Source organism: Schistocerca gregaria, chromosome 1 (genome assembly GCF_023897955.1).
Source record: "Schistocerca gregaria isolate iqSchGreg1 chromosome 1, iqSchGreg1.2, whole genome shotgun sequence".
Taxonomy (NCBI): Eukaryota; Metazoa; Arthropoda; class Insecta; order Orthoptera; family Acrididae; genus Schistocerca; species Schistocerca gregaria.
The window spans coordinates 745361654-745379277 of NC_064920.1; the positions used below are offsets into that span (position 1 = coordinate 745361654).

Here is a 17624-nt window from a genome sequence, read left to right on the forward strand (position 1 = left end):
GGGAGTAGGACTGAAGGTTAGGCCTTTGGATAGGACAGAGGTTTCGGATTGGGAGAGAGGTTTGGAGGAAAGGTTAACTACTGAATTAGGGTGTTGTGGTTCCAGATTGTGTTGATTAGAATTTTGAGGTTTTGGGGAGAGTGGAGCTGGAAGTGGGAGATTGAGTAGATGGGAGAGACTGGGTTGTGTGCAATGAGAGGAGGTTGAGGTTTGCTGGAAAGGTTGTGGAGGGTGAGTGAGTAGCCTTTCCAGAGTTGGGAAACCAGGAGATTGGATAGTTTTTTTTGAGGTGGAGGGTGGCATGTTGTTCTAATTTGCAGTTGGCCTGTAGGAGGATGCTCTAAACAGCCGGTGTGAATGTGGGAGAGGAAAGATTGAGGATTTTTATTAAGGATAGGAGTTGACAGGTGTGTTCATTGGCTGAGTTGATTTGTAGGTGAAGGATTAGGTGGGTGAGGGGTATGGATTGTTCAGTTTGGAACTGGTATAGGGGCTGATGGAAAGAAGGGTTACAGCCAGAGATGGGAACTATAAGTGTGAGGCCTTTGGGGGTAATGCCAAATGTCAGACAAGCCTGAGTAAATAAAATGTAAGAGCCTAATCTGGCTAGGGCAAAGGCATGTTTGCGGAGTGAATGTAAATAAAACTTAATGGGGTCATTGTGGGGATGTTGTGAGGGTGACATGGTATTAGAAGGTGGAAAGTGTAACATGAGGCTGAAATGAAAATAAAAATATATGGGGAGAGAGAAAGGTAAAATAGAAAGCAACTGGAGATCTGGTGTGAAATACTGTCAAACATGGATAAATGAGAAAATAGGACAAATGAGGCTAATCACCATGTTTTGTCATTTTCATCTACTGCAACCACTGTAAATGAGAAGATACAGACACACTACTTTCAGCTAAAGCAGCTTTCAGGAATCAAAGGGAATGTTTACACATAGTTTATGCATAGTTCCACACACATGAATTTCAGTAAATTGAATATTCGTAAAAAGTGTGTTATTCATGTTATAACAAGAATTGAAATTTTTGGATGGAATGATACATAAAATAAAGGAAGACAACCATTCACCTAGAGTTGACTAACATGTGGCACACAGAAACACACGACAGAAAACTGTTTTCTGTTGTGTGTTTCTACGTGCCACACATTAGTCAGTTATAGGTGAGCAGTTGCCAACACTTTATTTACTAGACAAGGCAAACACACGCTTAGGAAACAAAGATGAGTTAGTTGATAAGCTACATATTTTCTTAATGAAACAGATCAGTTTTTGATGTGATGTTAACTTGAAAAACATATTCAGAATACCAAAACAGAAAAGCAAAGGAAGCTGGAGTACACCTTTCTTCCAAATCTACATGACTACTCTACAATTCCCACCGAAGTGCTTCAGATAGAGCTTATAGAACCACTTCCAGAGCATTCTCATTTGTCTTGTATTGTGACGTAGTGGGTGTCAACAAAATATTTGGAATAGATAGTTGGAGATTGTAATGTAGTGAAAATATCTTGCTGCAGGAAAGATTGCCTTTGTTTTAATAATTTATATTCCAACTCACTTCTCATATATCTGTTGCTCTCCCCCTTTTTCACAATAATACAAAATGAGCTGTCCTCCATTGAACTTTTTCCATGTTTCCTGTCAATCCTGTCTGTTAAGGATTTCATACCCTGCAGCAGTACTTCAGAAGATGATGGACAAGTGTAATGTAGGCAATCTCTTTAGTATATTTTATTATGTCAGCAAAAAGTCTTTTATTCGTCTCTGCCACAAAATTTTCTATGTTATGGTTCCAGTCTATGTGTGATTTAGCTGAATCAGCAACTTTAAATCTGGATGATTTATTGTGTATGGGACATATAACATATTTATTTTCATTTCTCATGCAGAGGACATCACTGTTACTATTGTTTCGGGTAAAATGTCACTTTTCATAACATACAGATATTTGTCTAAATCATTTTGATCTGGTGATGACTACCAGGTAGGTCTAGAACAGGGCCAATGGTGTACTCGAGAGTTTCATGCAGCAGTGTTGTCAGCACTCAATGTGATATCACAGGAACAAAAGTGTGTGTCAGTGTCTCACTCTACACAGCCAGTAAGAGAGCAGGAGACACGGTATGTCTGCAAGCAAGAGACAGTTATACATGAATGTACCACAACATCTGAAACCACAATACAGTCGGAAGGGAGAGTGAAATATTTGTGTCAATGAAGATTCTAAACTTGGTTCCTGCTCATTTCACTTGCAGCAGTTTAAGCATTGTGTTTAGGTCCAAACCTAACCACATCATCACCATAATTGGTAACATATTTCGAAAAAAGCAATGAAATGTTTGTAACAAAGAAGGTTTTTAAGGTAATTTCTCCTGCTTTTAATGGTACTAATTTATGCTGTGCTACAAGATCCCCACCTAATCACAATCTTCTGATTCGTAATCTGCTCAGAAAAACTAATGAAATATTTATGGCCATTGAACATTATGAATGTAATTGCTGCTCATTTACGTACAACAATGAAAGCTGTATTACTAGGTCCCAATATTACCACAACCTCAAAATACGTGACAAGTTTCGAAAAAAGACATTTCTGACAGGTAATAGTAACAACTAATTTTCATGAGCAACATAATCTAGACCTCAGTGTAAGCTATAGATCAGACTGTTAGCACTGACATGTGTTTTAGCTTTCAGATTCTTGGCTTTGCCAACTCACAACCAGCTTGACACATCACAACCTAACCTAGAACTCGGACTAAGCTAATAGTAAGTCAGTTGGACAAGAAGGTTTAAGTGTTCAAGTTTGTTGGCTTCGCCAATTGAAAAGCAAACTTTGACATCTAAAACTAAGCGCAACGACATAAGTAGTGACGTAATTGAGAAAAATAGTAAAATATTTGTGACAGCCAATAATATTAATAGAATTGCCGCTTGTGGTAGGAATAACAATATTCTGAATGAAAAAAATATTTATTTGGATTGTAAACTAAAGCAGCAGCCTGAAAAAAAGAAAAAGAAAAAAAACATGAAAATACATCAGATGCATTCTTGTTCCATTTCGTCCACATACATTTGAACAAGTACCTCAAAAAAGGTCTTGCACTTGCTTGTGCCTTGCAGGTACTGTTTAACAGCAGCCCATGTCTCCTCAGTGGTGATTGTATGGGCACCTGTTTTCGCATCCTTAAAAACCTATTTGTGATTGATGATAACTTGGTTAAAATCTTTGTCTCTGAGTCACAAACAATCTGAAATTATTGTTGTGCCTGGAAAAATATTGACCTTAAATATTTTCCAAGAGAACAGCTTGTGAATGGTGAAGCACAACATGGAAAAAGAAAATTGCATAAAAAATGGGTTTTAATCAAGCAAAGGAACAGGTTGGTTTTGGAAGTGAAATGCTGAAGAATATGTACAACAGTCTCATAGCTTCCATTAGACTATCATACTGAGATACTCAGAATTGCATAAATCTGGCAAGTCAATTGCCTATCATTAAAATCATTCTCAGCAGCTCTAAATATCTCAATATTGGGAAATAATTAATTAAAGTTATTTTCCCATTTCAAGGATTGATAAATCATAATGATGTGGCACGACTCATTTTATATTCACATCACAAATTATTTTATAAGCATGTCTACATGCTGATCACTTACAAGGTTTGGCATTTTTAAAGTATTTATTTATTGTAAGACATACAGATGTGAGTTAGTAATTCCTACCCACGACTTTTTACACATTACAATAATTGTAATTGTTCTAAGTAATTTGCATATGGAACACACATGAATGATCTACATGATGTTGATGACATTTTATCTTTGCATTTAATGCTGATAACTTCTATAATAAATGGTAAAACTTATTGCAGGAAGTTTTAAAGTAGGCCTGAAAACAAATCACAGTGAGAGTAAAATAATGTATAACCATTACATCAGAAAGAAAGTGATACATATTAACAATGAGCTTCGAGAATCAGTTATCAGTTTCATATTTGGGGTAGTTGTAGATGAGTACATGTGGCTCGGAGGGATCCAAAGGAAGGGCTGTAACATAGCCATTGTAGTGAAGCATGTTGATATCTGACTTGCTCTGCTAATAGGTGATCACTTATGCTCTTACTTACAATTTGGCAATGACCATTCAATTTGATGGGCAGATGATTTGGGTGACATGACTATTTTCACTCTCTGATTCGGTAGAATATGCCAGTGGCAGGACTGAAATAGGAAATGCTAGATGGGTGCTTGGGATAAGGGGTGGAGAATCCCTTACCCTGCATGTTGCAGGTCTTGTTAAGGCCTTTGCAATTATGTATTAATCTCCAAACTAGTTCACAATCAGCTCTCCCACACTATGTTCATATTTGCTCCTAACACTCCCGCTACTACTACTAACCAGCTGAGACAGGAGTATCTCTTCCTTTTTGCCCAATACAATCCAGTTCTGAAGCGGCTACTTATGCCAGCACTCAGACAACCTTTTATCAAGTCAATAAATAAGAAACATTCTACTAAAAAATCTTCCCATCTCACCTACAGTGATACTCTGCCACTCACTCAACCTTTGAAACACAGTGGTCCATCCTTATGTGATGACTAATCCAAACCCCTTCATTACATTGGGCTTATCACAGTGAATCACTCAGGAGCAAAGTCTGTCTTATGTGTCCACCCAGAATACCTTATTCCAATCTCCCAACAATTGGGGTCACCTGTGAAAGCAATCAACTCTGCTTCAACTTCAATTCCACTTTTTGTGCCTGCTTTTCTTCCAACCAGCTGTGAACAAAACACTTGATTTCAACGGTTATGTCACAACCCATGTCATTTGTGAGCTCTCCAACAACATTGTCTTTCTCCAAAAGCTAAGCAATTTTCCATCTTTTCTAGATCCCTGTTTATTCTTTGATATTGCAATTGTTTGTCGCAACATTTTTTTTTCCTCTGCCCACAAACACCTCCCATGCCTTCTCTATCTCTTCCCTCTCAAAACAGTTCCCATCTCTTCACTTCAGTTTACTGTATATGTCTGTTTAAGATGAGCTCTCATTCCTTCCACATTACTACTATTACTCTGTTTTATCCTTTTAATTTCCACCCCCCCCCCCCCCCCCCCCACTTCACGGCATATTACAATATCTTCCTCTGCCAGCACCAGTTAGTTCACTGATGCCACTTTCCTATCTCCTCCTCCATCAATCTTCCTCTCACATGCTCCACCAGGTAAAGCCCCTCACAGGAGTCACATTCATACAAAATGTACACGATATATTATTTTATACAATGGCATTGGTCATAGAAGAAACTAACCAATTAGCAACTCCTCCATTTGTTATCCACATTTTCTGGCCGTTGATGATGTATTCATCACCTTTCTTCTCAGCACGTGTTTTAACACCACTGACATCGGAACCGGCACCTGGTTCAGTAACACAGTATGCCTGTAAAGTAATGAATTCAGATAGTTTAATTACAAGAGAATGAAAAGCAGCTAACAGGACTACAGATTGATGGAAAATCCATGACAGAATAAAATATATACTTCAAGCTACATCACCACTCACCAAATTCATGTAGGAAAGAAAATTGCTTAGCATTTTACAATGTCCTTTATCAGAGCACTCCCCTTCCCCATACACACAAAACAAAATATTAGTTGCGTGTAAGTTACTCCCCAACTAAGAACTTTCTCCAAAAGCTAAGCAATTTTCCATCTTTCCTAGATTCCTGTTTATTCGTCAGCGTCTACAATTTAGTGAACCAGAAAATGACTCATATAATTCTTTTTTAAATAACCATTTTATTTCAGTCTTTTGCATAAATATTTTTCATTCACATAGGTGCAATAAGTGGAGTGTTATAACTGCTGGACATTGTAGTGTAAGTAAGGAAGAAAGTTTTTTTGTAAGAAGCAAGTCACGTTAAGATCTCTTACACATACAACACTGTACAATATAATTAAAAATGCATAAAATTAAAAAACTGAATGTGAAGAATAACTATCTACTTTCAATGCAAAACTTCACAAGCTGAAATAAATTATAACAATTTAAATTATTAATTACTGGAATTCTAACATTCAATTATTGTAATACTTCTTCAAATATTTGGTTTTCATTACATACTTTCAGAAATTGGATGTTTGTACAACTGGCATATCAAATCATCAAAATCCCAAGGGAGGTAGGAGGTCCCAGCCCATAATGCTAAAAATGTTCTCATCTGGAGAGAGATCCGATGACCTTCCTGGCCATGATGAGAGTTTTGCAAGCATGAAAGCAAATAGAGAAACTTTCACTGTGTGCAGGAGGCATTATCTTGCTGAAATGTAAGCCCTGGATGCCTTGTCATGAAGGGCAACAAAAATGGGACAGAGTATCACTGACATGTTGCTGTACTGTACGAGCGTCATGAATGATGACCAAAGAGAACTTGATATGAAAAGAAATGGCACCCCAGACTATCACTCCTGGTTGTCAGGCCGTACAGTGGGCAACAGTCAGGTTAGTATTCTACCTTTGTCCAGGGCATCTCCAGACACGTCTTTGACCTGGAGTCTCATTCACTGGAGCAGAAATGTCTTCAGTGATGAGCCCTGTTTCAAACTGAGCCCTGACAACCAGCAAAGTACTGGATCTAGGCCATTTACAACTGCCTCTGCCTGATAGTTTAGCCTGCTTTGATCTGGTGTCTTCTTAGGCACAATGGCAACAGGTGTTTATTACTCTCTTCTACGATCGCACCACAAAATTGTTTATCTATAAAGTCTTCCACTGAACATTTATTTCAAATGTCACAGAAATGGCAAGATCCCTCACATATTTATTAAAGAAAGGAGTGAAATGTCAATGATCTCCAGATTTCAAAATATTTGCAAGACTGAAATATTTAGTGACAACTAGTCCAGTTCTTGATTTTCCATACTATCAGAAGCAATTTATGATGTCTTTTGATGCTAGCAATTTTGTCTTGGGCTGCATTTTAAGTCGGGAGGTGTGTGTGTGTGTGTTCTACTTTACAAGAAAGCATTTTGATCAAAAGCTTAAATGCATATCAGTCTTTTTGTTGTGCCCATCTGCAAGTCAATGTCTCCTCTATTTGATGAGTAGCATTCTATTGTCATTATTCCATCCTGGCTTTTTCACTATTTGAAATACTTAATTTGTTTGTTGCCCCTATTCAAAATTCATGATTTTGTTACAAGTTCCATAAAACAGTAATTTAAAGTTAGTTTCATGTTCTTTGAATCATTTGTATGCTTGATTGTAATGATGTGGAATGAGTCATTTTACATTCACCCTGCAGATTTATATGTAAATATGGCTACAGGCTGACCATTTACAAGTTTCTTTATTTCTTTTTTTATTAAAAAAGAAAAAAAATACAGAGGTGAGTATGCAATTTCTACCCATGACCTTTTACATATCATGAAGATATAAATCCTGCTGTGGAACAGAAGGAGTTGTCAAAGAAACTCTTTTCAGTTTGTTTGAATCTTTGTCAGACATTTTATACTCTTGACTACGTAATCAAACTTTTGGTGGTCACACAGTGCACCCCTTAAACTTAATATGGAATACTAAACACCATTTTTCCTTCTGGTACTGTAATTACATACATCATAGTCCCCTATGGACTGTAGCAAGTTATTTACAACAAGCTTCATGAGGGAATAAATATACTGTGAAACAGTGGTCAAAATGTCTAACTCCTTAAACAGATGTTGTTGAGCGGGTATTAGTGTCATCTGTGTAAAGAACACTTTCTGGTTGTTGTACAGGGCCATTCAAATAAAAACCTTACAAGCGCTATAAATTTTTTAATTATAACAATGAACAAAATAACACTTGTGTGGTATTCTTCAATGTACTCTCCCTGATGTTCAATTCACATATTCCACTACTTTGGGAAGTGCACAGATACCATGACGAAAGAATTCTTTTGATCATGCGTGTAGCAAGCCATGCATTGCAGTTTCCAGTTCTTCATCACTTGAAAGTCACTACGAGCGAGGTCTGGTGAATGAGGATATACCAGACATTCGAATTTAATTTCATCAATAGTCTCAGTTGTGTTGCCATGCTGTAGCAATCCTCCTGAAGCCCCGAAGTCCTCGTTTACTCCTGATTGCAGAGCGAAGTTTATTTTTCAGCTCGTCTGAGTGAGAAGTACTGGTTACTGTCACTCTATCCATGTAATGCTCCAAGATTACTCGATTTTAATTCTGAAAGAGAATGAACATTAATTTTCCAGCAGATGGAGAGCATGGAATCTTTTTAGTTTCAGCGATGAGCTGTGATGCCATTCTTTGCCTGGCCTTTTCACTTCTGGTTGGAGATAGTGGACCCAAGTCTCATCGCTTGTAACAGTTTTTCACAGAAATGTATCACCTATGATGTAGAAATGATTAAGACGTTCTTAACAGGCATCAGCAGAATGGTTTTTCAATTCAGCAATTAGCTGACGTGGCACCCATCTTGCAAGATCTTACATTGTGAACAACATTCTGCACTGAACCAATATTAATCTTCAAACTCGTGGCTGTTTTGTTCAGCTTTACAAGTCTGTTGTCCTTTACATGATCCTCCGCTAACACAATGTTCTTGTCTATCACCATACTGTATGGTCATTGTGCGATAAATTTCGATTCGTTTCACATCTTCACGACACAAAAAATGCATCACAGATTGCTACTCAATGGTGGTGCATGTTGATAGTGGGATGCCATCTTGTTGTGGATGTTGCTGCCTTCTCCTGCATTGTAGCATCACTCTGCCACCTGTCTATCACTTTCTGATACTCAAGGAATACTACTGCCACTTACCAAGTTAGTCACACAACTTTTCAAAATTTCACAGAACTTTTCAAGATTTTCATTTGCGTTGCCTTTGTGTATTACATAGAAGGTCACTTACATATACTAGAAACAATACTGCACATAAGACTGAGCATTGTGGAACCTCAAACGTGATTTCCTCTGGTGATTGGTTGAAAATCAGTACAACAGTAATAACTGCAGCATTATTAAGAGCTGTGAAACATAATTTCAGAATCCAAGCACCTTCTATGCCTTAAGCATGGGAAGTCCTGGTGGACGCTTACTTCAAATTTGTGTCTTCCGGGAAACAAGCCTAACACTTGTTTATAGAGGTGTGGAAAACTACCTTACAAGCAACTATCAAAGCTGGCCGGTGTTTCAGGGCAATTGTCACTAATTCACCACACTGGTTCTACTTGGTTCTGGCTCACCTGCCTGCCTTATCTTGCCATCTAGTGTGCTACACATGAAATACATGAAAAGGTTGTGTCAACCTAAGATCTATTTCAGTAATAAATCATAAACATGTTACAATGCAATTATTTCTTCATGGTTATATTTGAGTTTTGTAGGGAAAATGAAGTTCAATAAAAACAGGATATTGCCTGTTTCCCAACAAACCAGTTCATCGAGTCAGTTACGAGAATTTGAAGTTAAAGTGAAGTTATCTAGAACAGACTTACAGCAAGAAGTGGTTCTTCAACCAGGCGCCCCAAATACTTCTTCTGCTGTTCTTTGTTTCCAGCCAAAATCACAGGCATTTGCTGTGAACAGAATAAACAATCAGTGAAGCACATGTAAGGAGCAGCTAAAAATACACAAAGATACCTAACTAAATATACCCAGACATTTGTCAAACAGTCCTGATTAAGTTGTTCATGCACAAGGCACCTTTTCTTCAATTTTACTGTGGGGCATTGAAGGTACACCTGGAGTTGTTATAAATAACATTCTGATTTAAACTTCACTCTACAGAACAGCTCTCAAGCAACTTTTCTTTTGTGTTGTTTAAAGCTTTCGTGATGTATTGACTGTGAACCCACTTCCCTGTGTACCTCTGCCTTGCTCATCGTGTGTAACTACAAATATTTACAAGACTGCAACATCAAAACAAAGACAAACAGAAATTGGACCATGATATGTACCCTCTTTTTTAACAGGAGACTACACACAAGGTGGGTGCAGAACTTAATCAGTTCTGTCGTTTTTGAAATGAGACATTTGATACAGTAAATGTATTTTTATCCAACAAACTAGGGATGTCATTTAAATAGCATGTTGTATGAAATACCACAGGAAGCATTTGCTTGTTCTGCAACATTATGGTGTTAGGTGGTCGTAGCAAGGCTTTAAGAAAAGTGATATTAAGGTGCATTCATCAACAGAACTTGAAAAATTGGAATGGGTTTCTACAAATATATTCTTGAATACAAAATGGCCTATTTTTACAAACTATATTCAACATGAATCAATAACATTTTAAACATTCATATTATACATTATTACAGCTTCTACTTTTTATTCTTAAGTTTACTGTGAAATTATTTTAATTTTAAATATGCCCAGAAAAACAATAATAATTAGCCTTTTGAGAATCACCTAAAAAGCAATCATAACTTTAATTCACTTATGAAAACAAAATACACAGAGCTTGCATTATAGTTTCAAATTTTACTGCTCACAGTCTGAGAGTGATACAGTCAAACTAAAACTATGTTGTTGTTGTTGTCTTCAGTCCTGAGACTGGTTTGATGCAGCTCTCCATGCTACTCTATCCTGTGCAAGCTGCTTCATCTCCCAGTACCTACTGCAACCTACATCCTTCTGAATCTGCTTAGTGTACTCATCTCTCGGTCTCCCTCTACGATTTTTACCCTCCACGCTGCCCTCCAATGCTAAATTTGTGATCCCTTGATGCCTCAAAACATGTCCTACCAACCGATCCCTTCTTCTAGTCAAGTTGTGCCACAAACTTCTCTTCTCCCCAATCCTATTCAATACCTCCTCATTAGTTACGTGATCTATCCACCTTATCTTCAGTATTCTTCTGTAGCACCACATTTCAAAAGCTTCTATTCTCTTCTTGTCCAAACTAGTTATCGTCCATGTTTCACTTCCATACATGGCTACACTCCAAACAAATACTTTCAGAAACGACTTCCTGACACTTAAATCTATACTGGATGTTAACAAATTTCTCTTCTTCAGAAACGCTTTCCTTGCCATTGCCAGTCTACATTTTATATCCTCTCTACTTCGACCATCATCAGTTATTTTACTTCCTAAATAGCAAAACTCCTTTACTACTTTAAGTGTCTCATTTCCTAATCTAATTCCCTCAGCATCACCCGAACATTACTAAAATGAGCTTTAAAAGCTCCCCCTTAAGCACTGCTCAATTGACTATAATATTGCGAGCAAAAAAGCAGCCACATCCATGAGAATACAAAAGCAAACAACAGGACGGATAAAAGAAAGGAAGAAAGCCCCCCCCCCCCCCCCCCACACACACACACACACACACACACACACACACACAGAGAGAGAGAGAGAGAGAGAGAGAGAGAGAGAGAACTGGCAGGCAGTTACATTGTTCCAGCATTGTGACTGACTGAGCTGAGTTGTTATATTGTGTGTGCAGTTGAACGGCTGGGATGAACATGTAAGAGGAGACAGAAAGGGAGGTTCAACAGCTTCTCAGGATAGCAATTAACAGCACAGGAGAAGGGTGAGAATGGAAATATGTACTAGAGAAAGTTCTCCTTGCAGTGGGAAGGAATGGTTACTGCAATGTAATAGCCCACATAAATACAATTTTGAACACTCTGTCACTGTTTACTATTACAGAGGGAGAAGCAACAATAGGTAATTCAAACAATACCCACAGCAAAGAAAAATAATTAAATGTAAAAAAAATAAAAAAAAAATGAAGTGTCTCAATCTTCTTGTCAGAGAAGTACAGTGAAACCTCTATATAATGTTTTTCAAGGGACCACAAATTCTGAACACTGTATAGAGGAAAACACTGTAAATAGGAAGGCTTCCAATAATAACTGTAGGGCATTACTGAAGATAGGGATACCACTGATCAGCTTTGACAAATGGTGCCATAGATGATATTTTAAATTTTCACAATACCGTAATATGATATTCATTGCAAATGATCAGTGTATCAAATGATTAGTTTTTTGTAATTAAAACATGGGAACTGGTAGTTGGATTGGTGAAAGTAAATGGATCAGTTTGTGCTGTCGAAAGTTATAACAGATTCTTAAGATATGACATCATTGTCCAAAGCCGACAGGTAGTTTCCCGTTCTACCCAGTTATAGAATATGAGCCAAATTTTGTTTATGATATACTGCACATATTACACAAAAACAAAGTAAGTGGTACAGATTAAAAAAGAATGAGTTGCAAAAAAATTACTTAAATAATTAAATTATGAAATGGAACTTAAATTTGCACAAAACTCTAGGAACCCATGCGATCTGAAAATCACATACCTATGACTTTTTAAAATATTCAAGCAAGCATGTTTGTTTTCTATTTCTCCTTGACTTTATGGCAATCATTTATTGCTCATTCTGTCCTCAAGTCTATGGGCCATCATATATCTCCCGAATGTTTGAAAGGCTTCAGCTGCCTTAGTATATGAGGGCACAGGGTCATCTTCCTTGTCACTGTCACTGCCACTATTATTCTCCAAGCTTCTCTCTGCAGTCAGTTCCTCAATACTTTGTACTCCTGTGGTTGCCACGTTGTCATTCACAGCCACAAAGTCCTCGAAAGTGACAGAAACACTGCCTATTAATTCCTGAAACTCTTGAAAATCACTTGCAACATCTTCCACAGGAGCTGCCATCTCATTCTTACACAATCCGCTTTTGTGAAACAGTTTTTAATAGTTTCAGCACTGACTTCCTTCCACAAGTACATAATTAAATTCATTGCCTGTAAAACATTCAGCTTCAGTTGTGAGCTCTGCTGACTTCCCGGTTTTCTTTGGTCCATCAAATTCAAGGCCTTTTACACAAGGGCTATATTTAACCTTAAGGGGTGTATTATTCCCAAGGTTGCAGGTGGCTGGTGCAGTTGGGTGGCAGGAAAATTACTTTCACATTTCTCAGAAAGGATACATCTGGGGGATGTGCCGCACATCTATAAAACAGCAGCACTTTTCTTGCAGCACTCCCAATTTGGCGTCAAATTCTCTGAGAAAAGGTAAAAATGTATCACTCGTCATCCATGCATTGGTATTGTTTGTATATTTGCACAGAAACGTGGAGATGTTTTTGAAGCCCCTCAGATTTTTTGGCTTCCCGATAACCAAAGGTTTCAGTTTTCCACTGCCATCGGCGTTTGTACACAACAAAACGGTAAAACGTTTCTTGCTCTTCTTACCGCCATGGCAATTTTCCCCATGAAAAGTAAATGTCCTATCCAGCATTAAACTGAAAAACATGCCGGTTTCGTCAGTGTTATCAATGTCACACAGTCTGTAGCCATGTATGAGATTAGGGAGAGTCTACATCCACTGAGTTACAGTTGGTTCGTCCACACTTTTACTTTCTCCTCATTCCACTTTGTATATAACACCATGATGCTGTCAAAATTTATCAATCCATCCATTGGATGCCTTAAAATTTTCCATTCCTAACTGCAGTGATATTTGAAACACCTTCTCCTTCAGAATAGTTTAGTTTATAGGAATGTTTGCAGCACATACTTGCTGAAATCAAATTAATAAAACTTCCTCCATAAGTCAATGGTTTCACACGCATACATTTCGAATTTCCATAATTCTCAAACCCTTCCATTATCGACGATCTGTTTTTATTATTAGTGTTGAGTGTTTAGGGGGCCAGGTTCAAATTGCTTTGCTAGGTCTACATGACTCACACCAGGAGATGCCTCGACTTTTTTTAATAACAGAAAACTTCTCTTCCAGAGATACGTTCTTCCACTTTTCACTCACGTCCACTGATGAAAGCTTAAAAAAAAGTTATATCAAAGACACACTCTCACTAGACACACAAACTGTTTCCTGCTCAGCTCACACAACAGGCTATAAATACAAAGCATTGACTGAAATTGCACCAAAAAGATCACAAGCGGAATGTGTTTCACATGTCATGTGACTGGGTTCTGCCACTGACATTTGAAACACGCTGAGCGCGGGCTTTCTGAGCTGGTGCAAACTGTGAATCCACAGAACGGAAAACTATGTGTTAACATCCAGTCACTTAAATGTTATAAAGAGGTAAATAATTGACCAGGGTTCCAAAAATATGAGTGTTACATGGAGGAAATTGTCATATAGAGGAAACTCAGTAAAGAGGAAAATTTAACATTGTTTATGTGGGCTTTTAGTTGGGACCGAAAAAAACAGATGTAATACAGAGAAAAACATAATATGGAGGAACGTTATAAAGAGGTTTCACTGCATATTTATTTTCAATCCATGTTTGAATTTAAACACATAAGAGTGTGAAAGAACATCCCCAAGGTTCAATACCACCAATTCGTATTGTAAGAATGCAGTGTCAAGTTATCGGTTTGTGTTTGCATTAAAATTAAAAGTGATGAATGTTCAAAACTTGTAGTGCTAAAAATGAGGATAAAATAACATTTAGAATCCAAGCATGGGGCATGTTTAATCCTAATGTGTTGTAATTTTAGGGATATAAGTAAATGAAAAATTTTGAGACCAAACTTTTAATATCCTAAGTTGTTTCAGATACACTTCTCAAATAATTTCATTCAGCCAGGTGGACAACCGACACTAAAATCAAACTGATGAACAGTATAAATCCATAATACTTATTACAATACATTTATTTTTTGCAAAAAAAAAAAAAAAAAAATGTGAAGGGCATTTCTTAAGGTAACACTTGTCAAACTGATGATGCACTCTATAAAAAGAATGAAGTTATACTCTACGTACACCAAGGCCACTGGCTTCCATAGCTGTCATAATTCCCGTACACCCATAGGCAAGTTCTTCAGCCATCATACAGCCATCAAAAACTCCTAATCCCAGTCCACCTGAAATTACAGTATGCATTATTCTGGTAAACTCATACCAATTTACAAGTTAGTAAGGCCAAGTATGCTTTTATAATCATAAGCATGAACCTGATGAGAAGAGCTGTCAAATGTTGCTAATTTCTTCTACAGTGGAATCTTAATTTGCCAAAAGGCATAATGCAGCTGTACTGGGAAGACAAAAATTGCTACACATGTCAGTACATGCAGGTACAGTAGAAAGAATAAGATGGTTTTAGTACCCAAAAAAAAAAAACCATTTACCAGTACGTTAATTCCAATGTAAGCAAATTATGGAAAATAATATGATTTGCAGTTATCAAAGTTTCAAACAGAATAAACAGCATACAAGTTGAAACTTCCTGGCAGATTAAAACTGCCTGATAGATCGAGAGTTAAATGTGGGACCTATGACTTTTGCAAGCAAGTGCTCTATCAACTGAGCTGCTAAAACACAATTCACAACCCACGCTCTCTGCCTTACTTCTATCACTACCTCATCTCCTACCATACATACTTCACGGAAGTTCTACCTTGAACTTTGCAGGACTAGAACTCTGGGAAGAAAGGATACTGTAGAGACATGTTGTAGCCACAACTTGGGGGATGGGTCCAGAAGGAATTTTTAACTCTGCAGCAGAGTGTACACTCATGTGCAGCTTCTTAGCAAATTAAAACTGTGTGCTGGACAGACTAATTCAGCTTCAGTCTGGCACACAGTTTTAATTTGGCAGGAAGTATCATATCAGTGCACATTATGCTGCAGAGTGAAAAATTAATTCCAGTACAATAGTTTGCTCTGAATTTCGTGAAGCCTCATGGCAGAATATTTTCTTTACTTACTTCCAGGATATTTCAAACCCACAATATTAATGATGACCATAAGTACAAAATACAACTCGCACTGGAAATCTGTCAAAGGTTTAAAATTATCAAGTCTGGCAATGGGAACTGTTAATCATTGTTGGAAGGGCAGGCCATATATTTGAGTAATTACAAGTAAGGACCATTACTTTTCACGTGTGTAACTGACCAAAGAGATGTCAGATGACTACGGAGAACTTCCAACACCAGAACACTGCAGGGAAATATGGGACAACCTGCAATGTATGGTGCTGGGACTGGCAACTGACCCACAACATAATCAAATGTAACATACTACACATAAATAGGCTAAAATACTCATTACTGTATTGATTACATGATTGCAGAAAAATCACTGGAAGCAGTCACATTCACAAAATACAGGGTTTGGGCAAAAAATATAGAAGCATCTGAGAAATGCATTATTTGAACATAAATGTAGATGCTAGCCAAGCCTGCAGGTTACGCAATGTCATATTTAACCATGAATGGCACCTGCATAGTGAACTCAATACACTGTCAATGTCAACTGTATCCAGAACAATGTTCTGTGTAGTTGTGAGTGCTTTATGTAGGAGTTGCATGAAGTCAAATGTGGGCAAGTTGTTAGTGCTCATGGATGCTTCCATAAGATAGTCAAAGTGTTTGGTGTTTCAAAAGACACTGTACCTAAGATTTATACTGCATACAGAGAAGACAGAAAAGCATCATCTGCTAAGTAACAATGCAAATGAAAGAGTGTGTTGACCAGTCAGTGACAGACAGTCGGTAAAAGACAGTTGGTGGCAAGGACTGTGACAAAAAATAAGAGGATGATACCTGCAAACGTCATGCCAGTAATGAATGTTGCATACCAGAACCCTGTAAATGTGGTTCCCAAGCCATAAATCCAAACCAAGTTTAAATCCGAAGAGTGAAACATGGGGGGGACGGGGGGGGGGGGGGGGGGGGTGTTCGGTGATGATTTGGGTAGCCATATCATGGTATTCAATGGTGCCATTGTTACTCTGCAAGGTTGCGTTAATGCCAAGGGTTATGTGACCATTTTGGCTGATCATGACCATCACAAGGTACAGTGTTTGTTCACAATGGTGATGCTGTGTCTATGCTGTGTCTCAAGATGACAGGGCTGCTGTCCACAAAGCTTGCATTGTCAAGGTCTGGTTTTGTGAGCAAAAGGATGGAATGTCACAGTTCTCTGGCTACCACAGTCACTAAATCTCATTATTATTGAGCCTTTGTGGTCTGCTTTGCAGACAACGATGAGTAATCACCACCCACCTCCATCATCGTTACCTGAACTTACCATGATTTTACAGGAGGAATGGTATAAGATTCCCCTAAAAATTGTACAGCACACCTTTATCCATTCTGACATAATCGAAGCTGTTTTAAAAGCTAATAGTTTTCCTACACCATATTTAGGCTCGGCAATAAGTTGTATTTGTGATGTTTCCATATTTTTGTATAAACCCTTTATCTAAGAATATACAGTGATTTGAAGTGGCACAGCCACATAAAACTAATCACAGATAAGGTAGATGGCAGACTGAGATTCACTGAAAGAATCCTCAGGAAATGTAGTCCACCCACAGGAAGAACGTAGTTTACAAAACGCTCATTCAACCAATACTCTAATACTGCTCTTCAGTCTGTGATCTGTACCAGACAGGAGTAACAGAGGAACTAGAGAAGATCCAAAGAAGAAAAGCACATTTCCTTAAAGGTTAATTTAGAAAGCAAAAGTGTCACTGAGATGCTCAGCCACCCCCAGTGGCAGGATCCTGCAAGAGGGGCATTTTACTTCATAGTGTGCTTCACTGAACTTCTGAGAGCATATATTCCCAAAAGGAAGAAAGGCAGATTAGAGTTTAATG

General features: G+C 37.8%; 1 protein-coding gene across 1 annotated transcript in view; it reads right to left on the reverse strand.

Annotated features, from left to right (window-relative positions):
• LOC126267573 (probable medium-chain specific acyl-CoA dehydrogenase, mitochondrial) overlaps positions 1-17624 on the reverse strand; it is an 86870-nt gene that overhangs the window by 50261 nt on the left and 18985 nt on the right. Inside the window, exons 4-6 of the mRNA XM_049972877.1 lie at positions 14783-14883; positions 9520-9600; positions 5329-5459 (exon numbers count right to left, since the gene is read on the reverse strand). Of these exons, the coding sequence (XP_049828834.1) occupies positions 5329-5459; positions 9520-9600; positions 14783-14883 (313 nt within the window). The remainder of the gene's footprint in view (positions 1-5328; positions 5460-9519; positions 9601-14782; positions 14884-17624) is intronic.